The following is a 17,834-nucleotide window of genomic DNA, read 5'->3' on the forward strand; positions in this document are numbered from 1 at the left end:
CCGTGCTAGCAGGAAGCATTTCCGTCCTCCGTTCCGAAGCCGTATAATCCTGTCTAACCCCCCCCCCCCCGGGGACCACCTCTTCGCTGGCACTGAACATCTGGCGAAGCAAGGCTGAGAACGGCAGATGGGAACTCAGAGGTTTCCAAACAGAGCCCGCCGGCTTTTACCCACGAGTTTCCTGCTCTTTCCCCTAGTCCCGAACGGGCTGCTGCAGCTTCATTCCTCACTTTGGCCCAAAAGGCACAGCCTACTCATCCCACAGATTTTGCTTAACACCCCAAAAATGCCATTGGGGCCATGGGTGTTTTGTGTGCTGCTGATGTGCGGGAGCTCAGAATCCAATCGCTTGCTCATGTGGCTTATGAGGTCTGATCCTGGAAATTCCTGGTTCACGCCTTCACCTCCACCGCAAACTCAGTAGATGGATGCACGCAGGCCCCTGTTCCCAAATCCTCATTCCCAATTTCTAAGAGCCAAAGAGGTGTAGTGGTTAAGAGTGGTGGACTCTAATCTGGAGATCTGGGTTTGATTCTCCGCTCCTCCACATGACCAGCAGACTCTAATCTGGAGAACCAGGTTTGATTCCCCACTCTTCCACACGAGCAGCAGACTCTAATCTGGAAAACCGGGTTTGTTTCCTCGCTCCTACACATGAAGCCAGCAGGGTGACCTTGGGCTAGTCACCGTTCTCTCCAAACTCTCTCAGCCCCACCTACTTCACAAGGTGCCTGTGGTGGGGAGAGGAAGGGAAGCCGGTTTGAGACTCCTTAAAGTTAGAGAAAATTAGCAGATATCAACGAACTCTTCTTCTTAATATGGGGAATGGTGATGACCCACCTTGCAGGGTTGTTGTGAGCCCAATGTCCAAGCACTTAGAAAAAGTGTTCAGTGAAGGCTAGGAATTATCAACTTTTTTTTTGTCCTCAAACTATTATGAGGACAAGCTTGGGAAAAAGCAAGATGTATCTAATGAAGATCCGTGAATTCAAGTCACAGCTTAGCATGTCATTTATGGGTCAAGAGATTTTCACCTTGGATGTCCTGCTCCCATTTTGGCAGTAACTTGGTTGATGACACTCCATGCTCCCTCTTCCCATCTTAATTCTCTTCTTTCCTAACTGCTGTTATTCCAAATTATTTGAAATTTTCAACTCTTCCAAACCCAAAAGTGAATCGCACAATATATTTTTGATCATGTACATATTCTGGATTCCTCTAAGAACAAAAAGGGAATCGCGCGATATACTTCTTTGATTATATATATATCACGCACATATTCCGGATTTTTAAGAGAATATTACTTCTGTCAAGAGTATTTATTTTAATTTATGAGTTGTATTCCACCCTTCTCCTTTAAAAAAAAGGCAGCCAGAGAGGCTTACAAAAAGAATGAAATGTCATACGAATCAACAAACAATTTATTACAACAAAGATAATGATAATAAAATGTTAAAATGAATAAAGAAGAAGAGTTGGTTTTTATATGCTGATTTTCTCTACCCTTTAAGGAGACTCAAACCGACTTACAATCTCCTTCCCTTCCTCTCCCCACAACAGACACGTGAGGTAGGTGAGGCTGAGAGAGCTCAGAGAGAACTGTGACCAGCCCAAGGTCACCTAGCAGGCTTCACGTGTAGGAATGGAGAAACCAACCCGGTTCACCACATTAGAGTCCGCCGCTCATGTGGAGAAGAGGGGGAATCAAACCCGGTTCCCAGATTAGAGTCCGCCGCTCTTAACCACTACACCACGCTGGTTCTTTAAAAAAAAAAGAAAGGCATTTAAAATCCCTCGCATGGGCCACCCCAGTTGTGCTTAAAACCCAGAAGCCTTAAATACAGCCATAACCCAAATAAAAAAGTAGATAGCAGAATGAACATAACATAAGAACATAAGAAAGGCCCTGCTGGATCAGACCCAGGCCCATCAAGTCCAGCAGTCTGTTCACACAGTGGCCAACCAGGTGTTTCTAGGAAGCCCCCAAACAAGACGACTGCAGCAGCACCATCCTGCCTGTGTTCCACCGCACCCAAAATAACAGGCATGCTCCTCTGATACTAGAGAGAATAGGTATGCAGCATGACTAGTATCCATTCTAACTAATAGCCATGAATACCCCTCTCCTCCATGAACATGTCCACTCCCCTCTTAATGCCCTCCAAGCTGGCAGCCATCACCACAACCTGGGGCAGGGAGTTCCACAATTTAACTATGCGTTGTGTGAAAAAATACTTCCTTTTATCTGTGTTGAATCTCTCGCCCTCCAGCTTTAGCAGATGACCCCGTGTTCTAATATTATGGGAGAGGGAGAAAAACCTCCCCCTGTCCACTCTCTCCAAACCATGCATAATTTTATAGACCTCTATCATGCCTCCCCTTAGCCGCCTTCTTTCCAAGCTAAACAGCCCCAAGCGTCCTAACCGCTCCCCATAGGACAGTTGCTCTAGTCCCTTAATCATTTTGGTTGCTCTTTTCTGCACCTTCTCAAGCTCTGTAATATCCTTTTTTAGGTGTGGTGACCAGAACTGTACACAGTATTCCAAGTGTGGTCTCACCATAGATTTGTACAAGGGCAGTATGATATCAGCAGTTTTATTTTCTATTCCTCGTCTAATTATGGCCAGCATAATGAGGCAGGCGGAAGTCTCTTCCCACCGCCTTCTAAGCCTCAGCCTCCCTCATCCCTTTCTGTTTGCAGAAGAAGCCCCCAACTCAACACCCCCTCGGTGTCCTTCCCCATTACCCCCATCCCACCTGCTGTTGCCGGTGCCGGTGGCTTTGAGGACGGACGGCTTGCGGATCATCTTGTCCAAGGCACTCACGATCTGCTCAAATTTGGGCCTCTGGACCCGTTCCTTCTGCCAACAGTCCAGCATCAGCAGGTGCAAGACGGTGGGGCAGTCCGGGGGAGGGGGCAGGCGATAATCCTGGTCGATCGCGTTAATAACCTGGAAGGATCGGAGAGAGGGGTCTGAATGAAGCCTCCGACCTTACGCATTGGTCAGAGTCTTCCATCAGCAAATGTTTTGTTCAAAGTAGAAGAAGGAGAGGAGTTGGTTTTTATATGCCGACTTTCTCTACCACTTAAGGGAGACTCAAACCGGCTTACAATCACCTTCCCTTCCTCTCCCCACAACAGACACCGTGTGAGGTAGGTGGGGCTGAGAGAGTGCGACTAGCCCAAGGTCACCCAGCGGGCTTCATGTGGAGGAGTGGGGAAACAAATCCAGTTTATCAGATTAGTGTCCGCCGCTCATGTGGAGGAGTGGGGAATCAAACCCGGTTCTCCAGATCAGAGTCCACCGCTCCAAACCACCGCTCTTAACCACTACACCACACTGGCTCTCAGTACAAGAAAGTGGGGTGGGATGGGGGATAGGGATTGCTTTGTATTAGAACTTACGTCTTGATTTGACATGTCCCAGTAGGGCCTTTCACCATAAGACATGACCTCCCACATCACAATGCCGTAGCTCCAGACATCACTTGAGGATGTGAATTTGCGATACTGGATTGCTTCTGGGGCCGTCCAGCGAATCGGGATCTTGCCACCCTAGAGAGAGAGAGTGAGAGAGAAGGATTGGAGATGAGGTTAATTGTTTCCCCTGTGCCATTTCCCTAGAGAAAACCTCCCTCCCCCTTAGGCCCAACAGCAACTTGGTTGATGGGGTTTCTCCAGGGGAAGCAGCAAACAGGGAAAGAGTTAAGCCCAGCATTTGCCTCAGTGCTGTAAAGGTAAAGTAAAGGTCCTCTGTGCAAGCACCGGGTCATTCCTGACCCATGGGGTGACGTCACATCCCAACGTTTCCAAGGCAGACTTTGTTTGCGGGGTGGTTTGCCACTGCCTTCCCCAGTCATCTTCCCTTTACCCCCAGCAAGCTGGGTACTCATTTCACCGATCTCGGAAGGATGGAAGGCTGAGTCAACCTTGATCCAGCTACCTGAAACCGACTTCCGTCGGGATTGAACTCAGGTCGTGAGCAGAGCTTTTGACTGCAGTACTGCAGCTTAACACTCTGCACCATGGGGCTCCGTGCTGTAGCTACAACCTAAAGTATGGCCCCCACAACCGTTTGTTGAGCTTAAACTATATGTTGGGACATCTAGATTCCCAAGGTTACACATAATTTGACACAGGAGAAGATGGTTCTGCAAGATTTTCCCATGGCTTCTAGTTGATTCAGGCAAGTCAGTTCTTTCTCTGACAGATTCAAGTCCAGCAGCATTTTAAGAGAACAAGATTTTGGGAGTATGAGCTTTCACATGAAGCTGCCTTATACTGAATCAGACCCTTGGTCCATCAAAGTCAGTATTGTCTACTCAGACCGGTAGCGGCTCTCCAGAATCTCAGGCAGGGGTCTTTCTCATCACCTCCTTGCCTAGTCCCTTGAACTGGAGATGCCGGGGATTGAACCTGGGACCTTCTGCGTGCCAAGCTGATGCTCTACCACTGAGCCAAAGTCCCTCTCCAAGAGTCAAAGCTCCCTTCTACTGCAGATCAACAAAGCTACCCCCTAAAACTATCTTCCTCTGATACTGTGTTATGACTTGGATGGGCGCCTAATGGTTAGTATCCATATCACTAACAACAAATCTGTCCTACCAATCACCAGAACAGGTCGTTTTTTTAAAAGGTTATGTGGTAATAAAGAAAAGCACAGGACTGAGAACAAACGTGCGCACTTGCCAATCCTGTGTTTGACTTGGACTGGAATCCTATGAATGTTTACTTGGGAGTAAGCCTCATGGAATTCAGTGGGACTTACTTCTGAATAAATATGCACAGGACTAAGCTGTTGTTGATGTGTGGGTGGGCAAAATCTGCCGACAATTTAGTTGTTTGGGTTGAGCCTGCAAGACAGTCATGCTAGGAAAAGTTGAGGGCAGCAGGAAAAGAGGAAGACCCAACAAGAGATGGATGGACTCAATAAAGGAAGCCACAGCCTTCAATTTGCAAGATCTGAGCAAGGCTGTCAAAGATAGGACATTTTGGAGGACTTTCATTCATAGGGTCGCCATGAGTCGGAAGCGACTTGACGGCACTTAACACACACACACTGTTGAAACTCACTTAGCATTACTTCAAAATCCTTCCAGAATTTCATCTGAATGCCACATTTGCTTTAGATCAGTGGTTCCCAAAGTGGGCAGTACCACCCCCTGGGGGGCAGTGGGATTACCTAGGGGGGCACTAAGAGGCAAGAGGGCAGCAGGGGGGCGCTAGAGGTGGGCGACTTCAACTGTATTGTTCACTAATTTACAATAGATCAAGCTCTGGCACCATGCTGGCAAATTTGGTGGAAACTATCAGAATTTTTTCCCAGACTTTGAAGAGCTGGTACCACTGGGTCAAGTTCATCAGTTTTGTTGAATAAATTTCAACTAAAAAGTTTTAATTTGATTTTGAATAGATGTGCAATTAGTTGTTCCTGTTTTGAAATTTTACTGTTATTATCTTCTTTAGTGAGTCATGCAAACCCCTATTTTGAATAAGGCTTTTTATAGGATAGGGTACTGGACGCTTGGGTTGAGTTTGTGGAACCGAGGCGGTGGTGGCCCAAAACGTTTGGGAACCACTGCTTTAGATGAAAAGTGCCTGGCAATTGTGGCATTTATTTTTTAACTGCCGGCCATGCCAAAGCACGACTGGTTCCTAGATTACTCACGCGGCTGAATGTTGCTGGGTTAACAGGGGGACTCACTGTTGAGCAAACTACTCACCAGGGCTCCTGTGTATGTGGGATTTGAGGCGTCATCCTCCAAGAACCTCGACAATCCAAAATCGGACACCTTGCAAACCAGGTTGCTGTTGACCAGGATGTTTCGGGCAGCCAAGTCCCGGTGGACGTAATTCATATCCGAAAGGTAACGCATGCCGGCGGCTATGCCCCGCAGCATTCCCACCAGCTGCAACACGCTGAACTGCCCTTCCTTTTGCTGTGAAACGCACACACAAGAGATTCAAGAGTCAGCCGAGGATTGGGAAGAATTATTTCTTTAAAAAAACATTTTAAAAAATTGTTTAACTTAAAATGATCACATCAAAACATCATAAAATACATAGAAAAAAACTAAGTGAATAATAAGAACCCCCATAAACTCCTACCTAGGCTGCAAAACCAACTCTCAAAAAGGGCAAAACAATCAACAAAAGAACCAATGTCCCCCATTAATACTGTCAAGACCATCATAAAACGATGCAAGGTAATTCAGTGTCTTTGACAAAAAAGAGCCTAAAAACAGAAATGAAGATCCCCATGGCGCAGAGTGGTAAACTGCAGTACTGCAGTCCAAGCTCTGCTCACGACCTGAGTTCGATCCCAACCGAAGTTGGTTTCAGGTAGCCGGCTCAAGGTTGACTCAGCCTCCCATCCTTCCGAGGACGGTAAAATGAGTACCCAGCTAGCTAGGGGTAAAGGGAAGACGACTGGGGAAGGCACTGGCAAACCACCCCGTAAAACAAAGTCTGCCTAGGAAACGTCGGGATGTGACGTTACCCCATGGGTCAGGAATGACCCAGTGCTTGCACAGGGGACCTTTACCTTTTACCTCTAAAAACAGAAATATAACACACGGATACCAAGGTGATTTCAAATGGAAACCACCTCCATCACGAAACACTTTACAGCCCCCATCATCTATAGTCAAAATAAAGTCCCCCGGTTCTGCTGATCTTTCTCATAAGCGCCCATCATAATTTTAAAAATCCAAGGCAGTCGAATGAAACCCCCCAGATGGATCAACCCTCTCACACTACCCGGGCAAGAATGATTTCTATCACTCGCTAAGGCTCACAGAACGGCAGGATGAGATAATCACAGGGAGAAGATCAATGTGACAGCTCGCTAAATATAATGCTGGACAACGACAGCTTCATACAACGTTTACCTTAGGAATCAAGACCAATAAGGCAAACAAAGATCATTGGAGAGTGGATGTATCCCACACCTCTGTTCCGAGAAGAAGAAGAAGAAGAAGAAGAAGAAGAAGAAGAAGAAGAAGAAGAAGAAGAAGAAGAAGAAGAAGAAGAAGAAGTAGTAGTAGTGTTGGCTTTTATATACTGACTTTCTCCACCACTTAAGGGAGACTCAAACCGGCTTACAATCACCTTCCCTTCTCCTCCCCACAACAGACACCCTGTGAGGAAGGTGGGGCTGAGAGAGCTGTGACTAGCCCAAGGTCACCCAGCCGGCTTCATGTGGAGGAGTGGGGAAACAAATCCAGTTGATCAGATTAGCATCCGCCACTCATGTGGAGGAGTGGGGAATCAAACCCGGTTCTCCAGATCAGACTCCAAACCACCGCTCTTAACCACTACACCACGCTGGCTCTCCAGTGGAGGCACTGCCTCGCTAAGGAAGGAACCTTCCTCAACACAAAATGCTCTTCTGTCTTGTGTCAGGGGAAGGCTCCTTCGATCAAAAGAAAGTGCTTCTGCTAATGGAACAGAAGTGGTTCAGACCAGATGCAGATGGGTCCCCTCTGTGAGAACTCGGCCTAACCAAGGCACTGAAAGAAGTTAAAAGTACTTGGAAAAGAAATGTAAGTGGAATCCAAAGTGTAAGGAAGTTTAACTGTAAACCCCCCTTGAGCAGGACACTGAAGCGGAGGCATAGAAATATCCCAAATAACGGACCAAATAAATAAATAAATTTGGGGCAGGCTGAAAGGAAATCGACAGCTTCAAGGAGAGAGGCCGAGGAAGCAAGAAAAACTCATAAGCATTTAGCAAAAGTTATTAGGACAGGAACATTGAAACCATTAAGGGCTTCAGTTAAAAAGTGGAGCGGTGATCGATTAGCGCGTAACAGTTGTTCAGGAATTAGGAATTTCGATCGATAACAGCAATAAAGTGGGGAAAAACAGAATTCCTATACTTCCCATAGGAATTCCCATACTTCCCATATTCCTGTTTCATATCGTTCAGACAGTCCAGTGGAACTATTTTTAAGGACAGGATTAATATATTTCCATTGACCTCTGAACTCAAATGTTTTGTTAGAGGCCGCCAGAGCAAGTGGTAAGAAGAACCATTCAGAACTTAAAACTTAATAAAGCTCCAGGTTTGGACAGATTGTGGGATGTTTCCTGGAAAATCTAGTCCTAAATTGTTTTAAAAGAGGTTCTAGCTACAGATGGACAGTGCAAAAAATGCATTCATCCTCAAATCCAGTATGGATTCTCCCCAGCTTCTCCCCACCAACCTGTTGTGTCTCTTGAATCAAGGTTTTAAGATCATGATAGCAATATTTGCTCATGATTTAAACTCCCTCCTATTTAATTACATTTCTTAATCTCATTTCTGTGGCTGGGTTAGTCCAGGCAGAAAAATGAGTGATATATAAGGTTTGGTAGGGTTGCCAGCTCCGGGTTGGGAAATACCAGGAGATTTTGAGGGTGGAGCCTGGAGAGGGCGGGGTTTGGGGAAGGGAGGAACCCCAGTGGGGTACAATGACATAGAGTGGAATACAATCCCACCCTCCAAAGCAGCCACTTTCTCCAGGTGAACTGATCTCTGTCATCTGGAGATCTGTTGTAAAAGCAGGAGATCTCCAGGCCCCACCTGGAGGTTGGGAGAACCTGTGACATCATGTGCTCCATTATGTCACTTCTGGTGAACCCCGGAAGGGGCCTAGGGTAGCTTGGCCAGCATTACCCCCAGGGATAGAAAGAGAGATGTCAAGGAAGGAAGGGGCAAAGACATATAGGAAGGCCAGCTGGCTGGGAAGGGGGAAAGGCATCGGACAAGATAAGAGGACTGGACCTGGCATGGGGGAACTGACAGAGCAGAGGTTCAGCTCAGCTCCGTAAGGCTTTAAAGGGACAGAACAAGTGGGTGAAGGGAACTCCGCTTGTGTGGAGACCTGTTTGGAACTGTTTCCGGGCAATACTGGTCTTTTACGTATGGCTGTTTCACTCGGCGTCACGGCTCCAGCAACTTGGGGTCTTGGTTTGGACTATGCATGCCCTTTCCGACCATCAGAAGTCCGTCAGAAGTTCCCCGCATTTTCAAACTTGAGATAAAACAGGTCCCTCAATATGTGGGCCAACCGCGGGGAAACGCAGGGGGAGAGCGAGGCGACCTCTGACGGTTAGAAACGGCATGCATAAGCCAAACAAAGACCCAAAGTCGTCAGAGGGGTGGCGGCGAATCGAACAGCCATGCATAAAAGACCAAACTAAGCCTTAAGGAGGACCATTGGATCTGGGCGAGTCTTGGACAGGCATGGAAATCACTCTTGATGTCCTGCTGCCTCCTCGTGGGGCCATGACAGATTATGCCCCTCTGCGTGAAAAGTGCTGTGAAGCTACATATGGTTTATGCCGACCCTGCAGGATTTTAAAGGCAAGAGACAAACAGAGGTGGTTTACCATTGCCGTCCCCTGCACAGCAAACCTGGTATTCCTTGGGGGTCTCCCATCCAAACACAAATCCAGGCCAACCCTACTTAGCTTCCGAGATCTGACGAGATCAGGCTAACCTATACTTAAAGGTTAGTATATGCTCTCACCTGGATGGCCCAGGCTAGCCTGATCTCGTCAGATCTCAGAAGCTAAGCAGGGTCAGCCCTGGTTAGTATTTGGATGGGAGACCATCAAGGAAGACCAGGGTTGCTGTGCAGAAGAAGGCACTGGCAAACCACCTCTGTTAGTCTCTTGCCACGAAAACTCCAAAAAGGGGTCGCCATAAGTCGTCTGCGACTTGACGGCACTTTACACACACACACATACTTAAAGCTAAATCTATTCCTGTTATACGTTTATTCTTATTCAAGTGTGGTTGTGTTATTGGTTCTTGTAGGTTATCCGGGCTGTGTAACCGTGGTCTTGCCCGGATAATCTACAAGAACCAATGAACTCTGACCGTGAAAGCCTTCGACAATATGTGGTTGTGTTAGTTAGAAGACAGTATTTGAGACTTTTTTTATTATTATTATTATTTTGTAGAACCTGACCTTATTTATTTCTTTATCTGTCCAAGTTCATTTCTGGATTCAGGGGGAATTTTTTTTTTAAAAAATAAAATCTAATTTAGATGCTACAACTTCTAACTGAATGTATTACCAAAAGTGCAGATATTTCATTAGATCTACATTGGTTATTTGATTTAAATTATTTTTGAAATTAATATTGGTTATTTTTAAATCACTAAATGGAATATAGATGAATTTCCCTGTCTGGGAAATCATCGGCATCTATAAAAATATTTGAAAACATCATCCATAAAAATAGAGATACTACCCAAGTTTATGTTTCTGTTTTCTGTTAAATAATTTGCATCACTTTGCATAATGTGACTTTGCTAATCATGGTGGGGGGGAGGGGGGGCTGAGATCCTCAGAAGGCCAAACGGGGTTTTCTGCATATGCAGTTGTGAAATCCATACAGCCCTGGTTATGGCTACTTTCAGCCAAACCTGAGAGAACTAGAACAGTCTATTGGAGTTAGAGGAACATGGATGCTACCAACTTGGGCGGGGGGAAGAGGCAGGCAGCACAGTGAAACATATAAATGCTATGTCATGGGTGGAAGAAAGCTTTGAAGGAGACCACTCCTGGCTCCAAGTGAACCACAGCAAAATGTCTTTGTGCCTAGGGCAATAACAGAGATCCGGCCTTCGGTGTGGACTCTGATCTTGAGAACCGGGTTTGATTCCTCACTCCTCCACATGAGCAGCGGAGGCTAATCTGGTGAACCGGGTTGGTTTCCCCACTCCTCCACATGAGTGGCAAAGGCTAATCTGGTGAACTGGATTGGTTTCCCCACTCCTATATACGAAGCCAGCTGGGTGACCTTGGGATAGTCACAGCTCTCTTAGAGCTCTCTCAGCCCCCACCTACCTCACAGGGAGTCTGTTGTGGGGAGGGGAAGGGAAGGCTATTGTAAGCCGGGCTGAGTCTTCCTTAAGTGGTGGAGAAAGTCAGCATGTAGAAACCAACTCTTCTTCTTCCTCCCAACTAACAGCCCATTCCTGAGAAATGGGCTGAAAGTGCACAGGAGGCAGCGTGATCCCGCTGCCAGCATAAGTGAAGAAGAAGAAGAGTTGGTTTTTATATGCCGAATTTCTCTCCCGCTTAAGGAAGAATCAAACCGTTGGAAGGAGAGAGATGTGGTAGGAGGCGAAGATGTAGAGCGGCTGGTAGAGAGGCAGAGAAAGTGGGAGGTGGAAAAGGGGCAAGGGAGCTGAGCTTGCTGTACCCGGAGGAAGGAATCCAGAGACCCGTTCTCCATGAATTCTGTGACGATCATGACGGGGCGGCTCTTGGTGACCACGCCCTCCAGGCGGATGACGTTCGGGTGCTCAAACTGTCCCATGATGCTGGCCTCGCTCAGGAATTCCCGACGCTGCTCGTCCGTGTAGCCTGCCTTCAAGGTTTTAATAGCCACTGTGTATTCCCGTTTTCCTGGAGGTTTCAGGCGCCCGAAGCACACCTCTCCAAACTCTCCTGCCAGGGGTGAAGGGTGGAGAAACACTAGGTCAGATGGAGAGCAAACGGCATACCCCAGAAGAATTCAGAAAAAAAAACCTCTTCTCCGTAATTCTCAACTATCCTTTATGGATAGCTGAACCTCAGGTTCACTCCTCTCTAATCCAGAAGAGGCACAAACCAGTGTGAATCGAGCAGGAAGTGATGATGAAAGAGGGTCCTTTGTTACCTGATCCAATGACCTCCTCGATCTTGACAAAAGACACGTCAATTTCCTTCGCAAATTCCCGAATAGCTTCACTGGGATCTTCGTAGGTGGAGGGATCGATGTAGTATTTGACCCCAAGGCCTGCGAGGCAGAAGAGAGGCTCCCGAGTCAGTCAGACAGGTGACCCTCAAGGGACAGGCAGTGAAAGAGCGGAGCCGTCCCCCTCACTTACCCCTGGTGCTGATGTACTGCTGCAAGCGATCCGTATAGGGAGTCTCTCGCCGCTTGCTGTGGAAGGTGAGAAGGAAAAATTCACCAAGGGAGGACAAAAACCCCCAAGATATAATCGAACAGGGAAGAGATAGGGCGAAAACGCATGGTCGCTTTAGCCTCCTTTATTCCCTGTTTGCCCTGACCTGGATGGCCCAGGCTAGCCTGATCTCGTCAGATCTCAGAAGCTAAGCAGGGTCAGCCCTGGTTAGTATTTGGAGGGGAGACCACCAAGGAAGTCCACGGTTGCTGTGCAGAGGAAGGCACTGGCAAACCACCTCTGTTAGTCTCTTGCCATGAAAACCCCAAAAAACGGGTTGCCATAAGTCGGCTGCGACTTGACGGCACTTTACACACACACAATCCGTTTCAGCCAGGATTCAGCCAGGATCGAACGCATGCATTTCACCGAACGTGCGTTCGATCCTGGCTGAATCCTGGCTGAAACAGGGAATAAAGGAGGCTAAAGCGACCATGCGTTTTCGCCCATAAAAGGAAAGGGCTACCAAAATTATCAAAGGTTGGAGTGACTTCAGTACAGGGGAAAACTAATGTATTTTATTTTTAGAAATTGATATTTTGATAAGGAAATATATGATGGTTATACAATAATGAAGGGTGTGGAGAGAATGGACGGAGAGAAATTTTTTCTCCCTCTCATAATGCTAGAATTTGATTGGACTGAAATCTTGCAGGGACTACGTAAAATTAAAGGTCAACATGTTAGGACAGTTCCCCAGTTAGCACGCTTGAATACTTTTGAGGATGGTCTGCCCAGTCTCGGAAATAAAGAGTCAGCGGGAGAATCTTTGGACTAAAGAAATCAAGTTTACTGAATGTCGAGTATTAAGAGAGGACTAGTATAAAATGGTTTCAGATGGTACATCACACCAAAAAATATTGCAAAAGCCAACAAAGACTTTAATAGGAAATGTTGGAAATGTCATAACACAGATGCAACATTGAATAATGATACACGATGAAATGCAAAAGATATTAAAAATTAAGTTTGTGTTGGATCCGAAAGACATTTCAAAGACACATGACAAACTATTTAAGTACATGACGGCAGCAAAAATGATATATGCGGCAAAATGGAAAGCAGAGGAATACCCAGATTTAGATGAATAGATTGATAAACCAACAGAGTACTCAATTATGGAAAAACAGTCATATTTTATACATAATAGATCAATCTCAGAATTTTGGGGAAAATGGATTTTTATTCCAATTATATAGCTAGAAATTTGGAACAGAATTGAATTAAATTGAGAAAGAATGAGCAAGATTGGTAATATTTGTTTAACAAACAAGTAATAAATATGCTATTAGATATGGAAAAATATGTTGAGAACAAAGAGTTTTGTAATTTAAATAAGTTGATAATCGAGTTGTAATTTTGAATTGCAGACTTCCCGTATATTGTTATATTGTGTTTATGCTTTAATGTTTTTATGTTTGTTTGTTAAAAAATATTTTTTTAAAAAATAAAGAAGAGACCACACTGATATCTAGCTATTTTGCAGTTAAGTGTCACACCTTCTATGTATCTATCTCATCTTTCCCCAACTGGATCAAATATGCTTCATACAACATAAGAACATAAGAAAAGTCCTGCTGGATCAGACCAAGGCCCATCCAGTCAGTGGCCAACCAGGTGCCTCAAAGAAGTCCACAAACAAGACGGCTGCAGCGGCACCATCCTGCCTGTGTTCCACAGCACCTAATATATTCAGCATGCTCATCTGATTCTGGAGAGAATAGGTATGCATCATGACTAGAACAGGTATGCATCATGACTAGTATCCATTTTAACTAGTAGCCATGAATGCTCCATGAACATGTCCACTCCCCTCTTAAAGAATTGGCACAGACCTTAAAAATAACAGAATCAAACACATCCACAAATAACACAAAATAACCAGTCCAAAACAAAATCAGCAAATAAAATCAGCAGAATCAACACAAATCAGCAGAATTAACACAAAAGAGGGGAGAATCACGTGCATTGCCACGAGGGTTAGGATAAATCAATTCACCAAATACATTCAACAGAAAGCTCTCCCGAAACCAAACTGTCTTGCACCCTCCTCTAAAAGGCAACAAAGAAGGCACAATTCTAACCTCCTCTGGGTTAATGCTAGATGATCCCCCCACCGTAGCCCCTTTCACACATCACTAAGACTCAGGCGGAGGAGTGATTGTGGAGAGGATTACGGAAGCCCATTCCAGAATTCATGATCCACTCCAGAGTTGAGATGGAGCAGAACCAGGCGGCTCCTTGTCGGTAGGCGGAAATAAACAAAGGTATCTGCCGGGCGGCGGGGAAAGAGAATTCACCTCTTGAAGACAATGGCGAGGATGGCGATGGCGGCGATGACCAGGAAGGCGAGACCCCCAAGAGCTGAACCCACAATCAGAGGCAGTCGGTCATGCACCATCACGGAGCGCTCACCTGTCAAAAGCAACACACGTGAAACTCACATGTAGCCTAAGAGAGTCTTGTTGTCATCTAACTTTGGTGAGACTGAATGCATTCCTCGCTTTTTAAAAATCCCTTTTAGCGACCGTCTGTGTGACTGTGGAGACAGGGCAGTCGAAACTTTAGATCATGTGATCCTCTCTTGTAAGAAGTGGGAAGCAGAGAGAACCCGATGGATTTCGCCTATTCTAGTAAAATACAGTCTCTCCTTAAAACCTTGGATTATACTATTCTTTTTATCAGATCTAGGGCATTTATGCACGGGAGGTTTTGCCTTGGGTTTTCCGCTTTCTAGATTCCCATCTTCCCCATCCGAATTCTTAAAACTCTGCATGGGGGCTTATTTTCAAGTTCTGAGACTTCGAATGGGGAAAATGTGCATCTAGACAGAGGCAAATCATCCTGTGCATAAATGGCCCTAGATTCAGATACTGAGAAAGTAGATCAGATAGCGAAATACCTAGAGCTATCAAATAGCTCTGATAACGCAAGTTTACCCTGCATGACAAATGGATAGTCTTTTATTAATTCTGTTTATTGTAAAATTGTATATTTCTCTGTTTCTCAGCTTTTCTATATTATGAATGCTTAAGATTTTGTCAATGAGCAATAAAAGTTACTTTGGCTTAGGTCATCTAACCCAGTGATATCCCCTGGCCACCACCCAGTTATCCCACAAAACCTTTACTTCAGCACATTTCCTCATAACCAGGAGCCTCCAGGAATACAACCCAAAACCTCTGGATGCAATGAGCCGGCTAGGGTTGGAAGTCACTTAGGTTACGGGTTATGCCGTGATCTCAGAGCTAAACTACACATTTTTGCGGTAGGGAAGTAATTCCCTACCCCAGTGCTATTTTCATATGGGGAAAATGGCTTGGGAGGGAAGGCAGGAGCCCTCCCTCCTCCCGCAACAGCATTCTGAGCCCATTTCATAGAATCATAGAGTTGGAAGGGACCTCCAGCGTGAGAGCCAGTGTGGTGCAGTGGTTAAGAGCAGTGGACTCTAATCTGAAGAACGGCTCAATTCCTCACTCCTCCACATGACTCTAATCTGATGAACCGGGTTTGTTTCCCCACTCCTATACATGAAGCCTGCTGGGTAACCTTGGTTGGCATATAAAAAAGTTGGCATATAAAAACCAACCTCCTCCTCCTCCTCCAGGGTAATCTAGTCCAACCCCCTGCACAATGCAGGAAATTCACAACTATCTCCCCCCCACACACTCACACATCCCCAGTGACCTATGCTCCATGCCCAGAAGGATCTCTTTATTTATTTTTTAAAAAAACCATTCTATTCCACGCAACTGTTGTGTGGCTGCAGGGAACCCGATCCTCACTTATTAAAAACCTTAAATGTGTGGTTCGGTTCTCAGGCTTGGGAGTTATTTGGCTTTGGATAGCCAGCGTGGTGTAGTGGTTAAGAGCAGTGGTTTGGAGTGGTGGACTCTGATCTGGAGAACCAGGTTTGATTCCCCACTCCTCCACATGAAGCCAGCTGGGTGACCTTGGGGCTAGTCACAGAAGAAGAGTTGGTTTTTATATGCCAACTTTCTCTACCACTTAAGGCAGAATCAAAGTGGCTTAAAATCACCTTCCCGTCTCCTCCCCACAACAGATACTCTGTGAGGTAGGTGGGGCTGAGAGAGCTCTTAATAGAACTGTGACTAGCCCAAGGTCACCCAGCTGGCTTCACACGTAGGAGTGGGGAAACAAATCCAGTTCACCAGATTAGCCTCCGCCACTCATGTGGAGGAGTGGGGAATCAAACCCAGTTCTCCAGATCAGAATCCACTGCTCCTAACCACTGCTCTTAACCACTGCACCACGCTGGCTCTCACACTCTCTCAGCCCCACCTACCTCAAAGGGTGTCTGTTGTGGGGAGGGGAAGGGAAGGGGATTGTAAACTGGTTTGATTCTTCCTTAAGTGGTAGAGAAAGTCGGCATATAAAAACGAACTCTTCTTATTCAGCCCACCCAGCCGTTTCACTGACTTCCCTTGACCAGGTAGGGCTATAAAGACTTTCTGGCCAGACTGGGACTTTGTTTGTATCCAGGCTCTGGTGTTTGACCCGTTGTAGGATTACCTCCTCTCTCTGGCCCTGGGAATTCACACCCTACCACTCTTTAACACCGCTTTCCCCCTTATTGGGCATGCTTCTCCAAAAAGCCAAGAATACAATCCGTGTGATACTTTCCTTCAGCAGCAGCCTGGAACGTAATTCTGCTTAGCCCGCCAGAAATCCCACCAGATCCTGGCATGATGACATCTTCTCAAGATCATTATCCCCAGAGAGCCAAACCTGATGTGACGGTGTCCTTGCGGTCACCACGAAGATGCGGTCACATCTGGTTGGGCCCTGAGAAATCTGCTTTCTTCTTTCTTTTTTATTTGGTAACATTTGGCCTGATGAAGAGTTCTGGCAAACTGGAAAGTTTCCAAACTGTTATGTGTCATTGTGTTGGTTTTGAGAAAAGGTTATACACACGGATAACGTTCCCAGCTTTTGGGATTTTTCTTTCCGGCCAACACGGCTGTAAACAACTTGTCTACTCGTATGATACCTGGATTCAGCCGATCAAGAGAGGTACATGACATTTAAAAGCTAATGGATTTGCAAGAGACTGGGAATACGAACACGAAGGAATGACTACCTAATTTGCCTTCAATTGACTATAAGAGCCTCATAACATTGCAAATTCATCTCCTGAATTCAATGTGGCAGTAAGGAGACGCTGAAAGGAACTGTTGCTACCGAATTTAATTGTTTTATTGCCTCTTGCTTTTATGGCCCCAGGCCAGCAGAAACGTGCATCCCGATTCCGCTTTGCCTGCCAGGAATTCCACCACACCCTGGCATGACGAGAGCATCTTATCATCACGATGCCCAGAAAAATCTCCTTTCTCGCTCTTTTTCTGTTTTGTAACATCTGGCCGGATGAAGATTTCTGGGGAACTCAGAAGCTTGCTTACTGTTATGTGTCATTGGGTAGGGCCAAATAAAAGGTATTACATGGATAATATGCTTTGTGGTTTGGATTTTTCTTTTAAGCCAACACGGTAGTAAACGACTTGCCTGCTTCTCCAAAACTTTCCTTTCTCCCAACCTGTCACCTTCCCCATACTTGAGATTTAGGTAGGTATACATGAATACATTTGGGGGGGGGGGATGCAAACCACTATTGTTAATATACATCATAATCCTCTGGATCATTGTCCTGGTTGAAATAGGGCTTGTGTGGGAAGGCACCCTGGTAGTCTTTTTCAACCTCCAGGTGGGACTTGAAAATCTCCTGGAATTACAACTGATCCCCAGACTGGAGAAAATGTCAGCTTTGGAGGGTGGACTCTATGGCATTATATCCAGCTGAGGCCCCTCCCCACCCAAACCCCACCACCCCCAGGATCCACCCCCAAACCTCCAGGAATTTCCCAAC

The 17,834-nt window shown here is 46.0% G+C and overlaps 1 protein-coding gene across 1 annotated transcript in view; it reads right to left on the reverse strand.

Moving 5' to 3' along the window:
* LOC130476791 (ephrin type-B receptor 5) overlaps window positions 1-17,834 on the reverse strand; it is a 144,638-nt gene that overhangs the window by 5,876 nt on the left and 120,928 nt on the right. The window contains exons 8-14 of the mRNA XM_056848790.1: window positions 14,251-14,365; window positions 11,873-11,928; window positions 11,662-11,781; window positions 11,203-11,450; window positions 5,725-5,940; window positions 3,407-3,556; window positions 2,758-2,951 (exon numbers count right to left, since the gene is read on the reverse strand). Coding sequence (XP_056704768.1) covers window positions 2,758-2,951; window positions 3,407-3,556; window positions 5,725-5,940; window positions 11,203-11,450; window positions 11,662-11,781; window positions 11,873-11,928; window positions 14,251-14,365 — 1,099 coding nt within the window. The remainder of the gene's footprint in view (window positions 1-2,757; window positions 2,952-3,406; window positions 3,557-5,724; window positions 5,941-11,202; window positions 11,451-11,661; window positions 11,782-11,872; window positions 11,929-14,250; window positions 14,366-17,834) is intronic.

The sequence above is a fragment of the Euleptes europaea genome, chromosome 4 (assembly GCF_029931775.1).
Source record: "Euleptes europaea isolate rEulEur1 chromosome 4, rEulEur1.hap1, whole genome shotgun sequence".
Classification (NCBI taxonomy): domain Eukaryota; kingdom Metazoa; phylum Chordata; class Lepidosauria; order Squamata; family Sphaerodactylidae; genus Euleptes; species Euleptes europaea.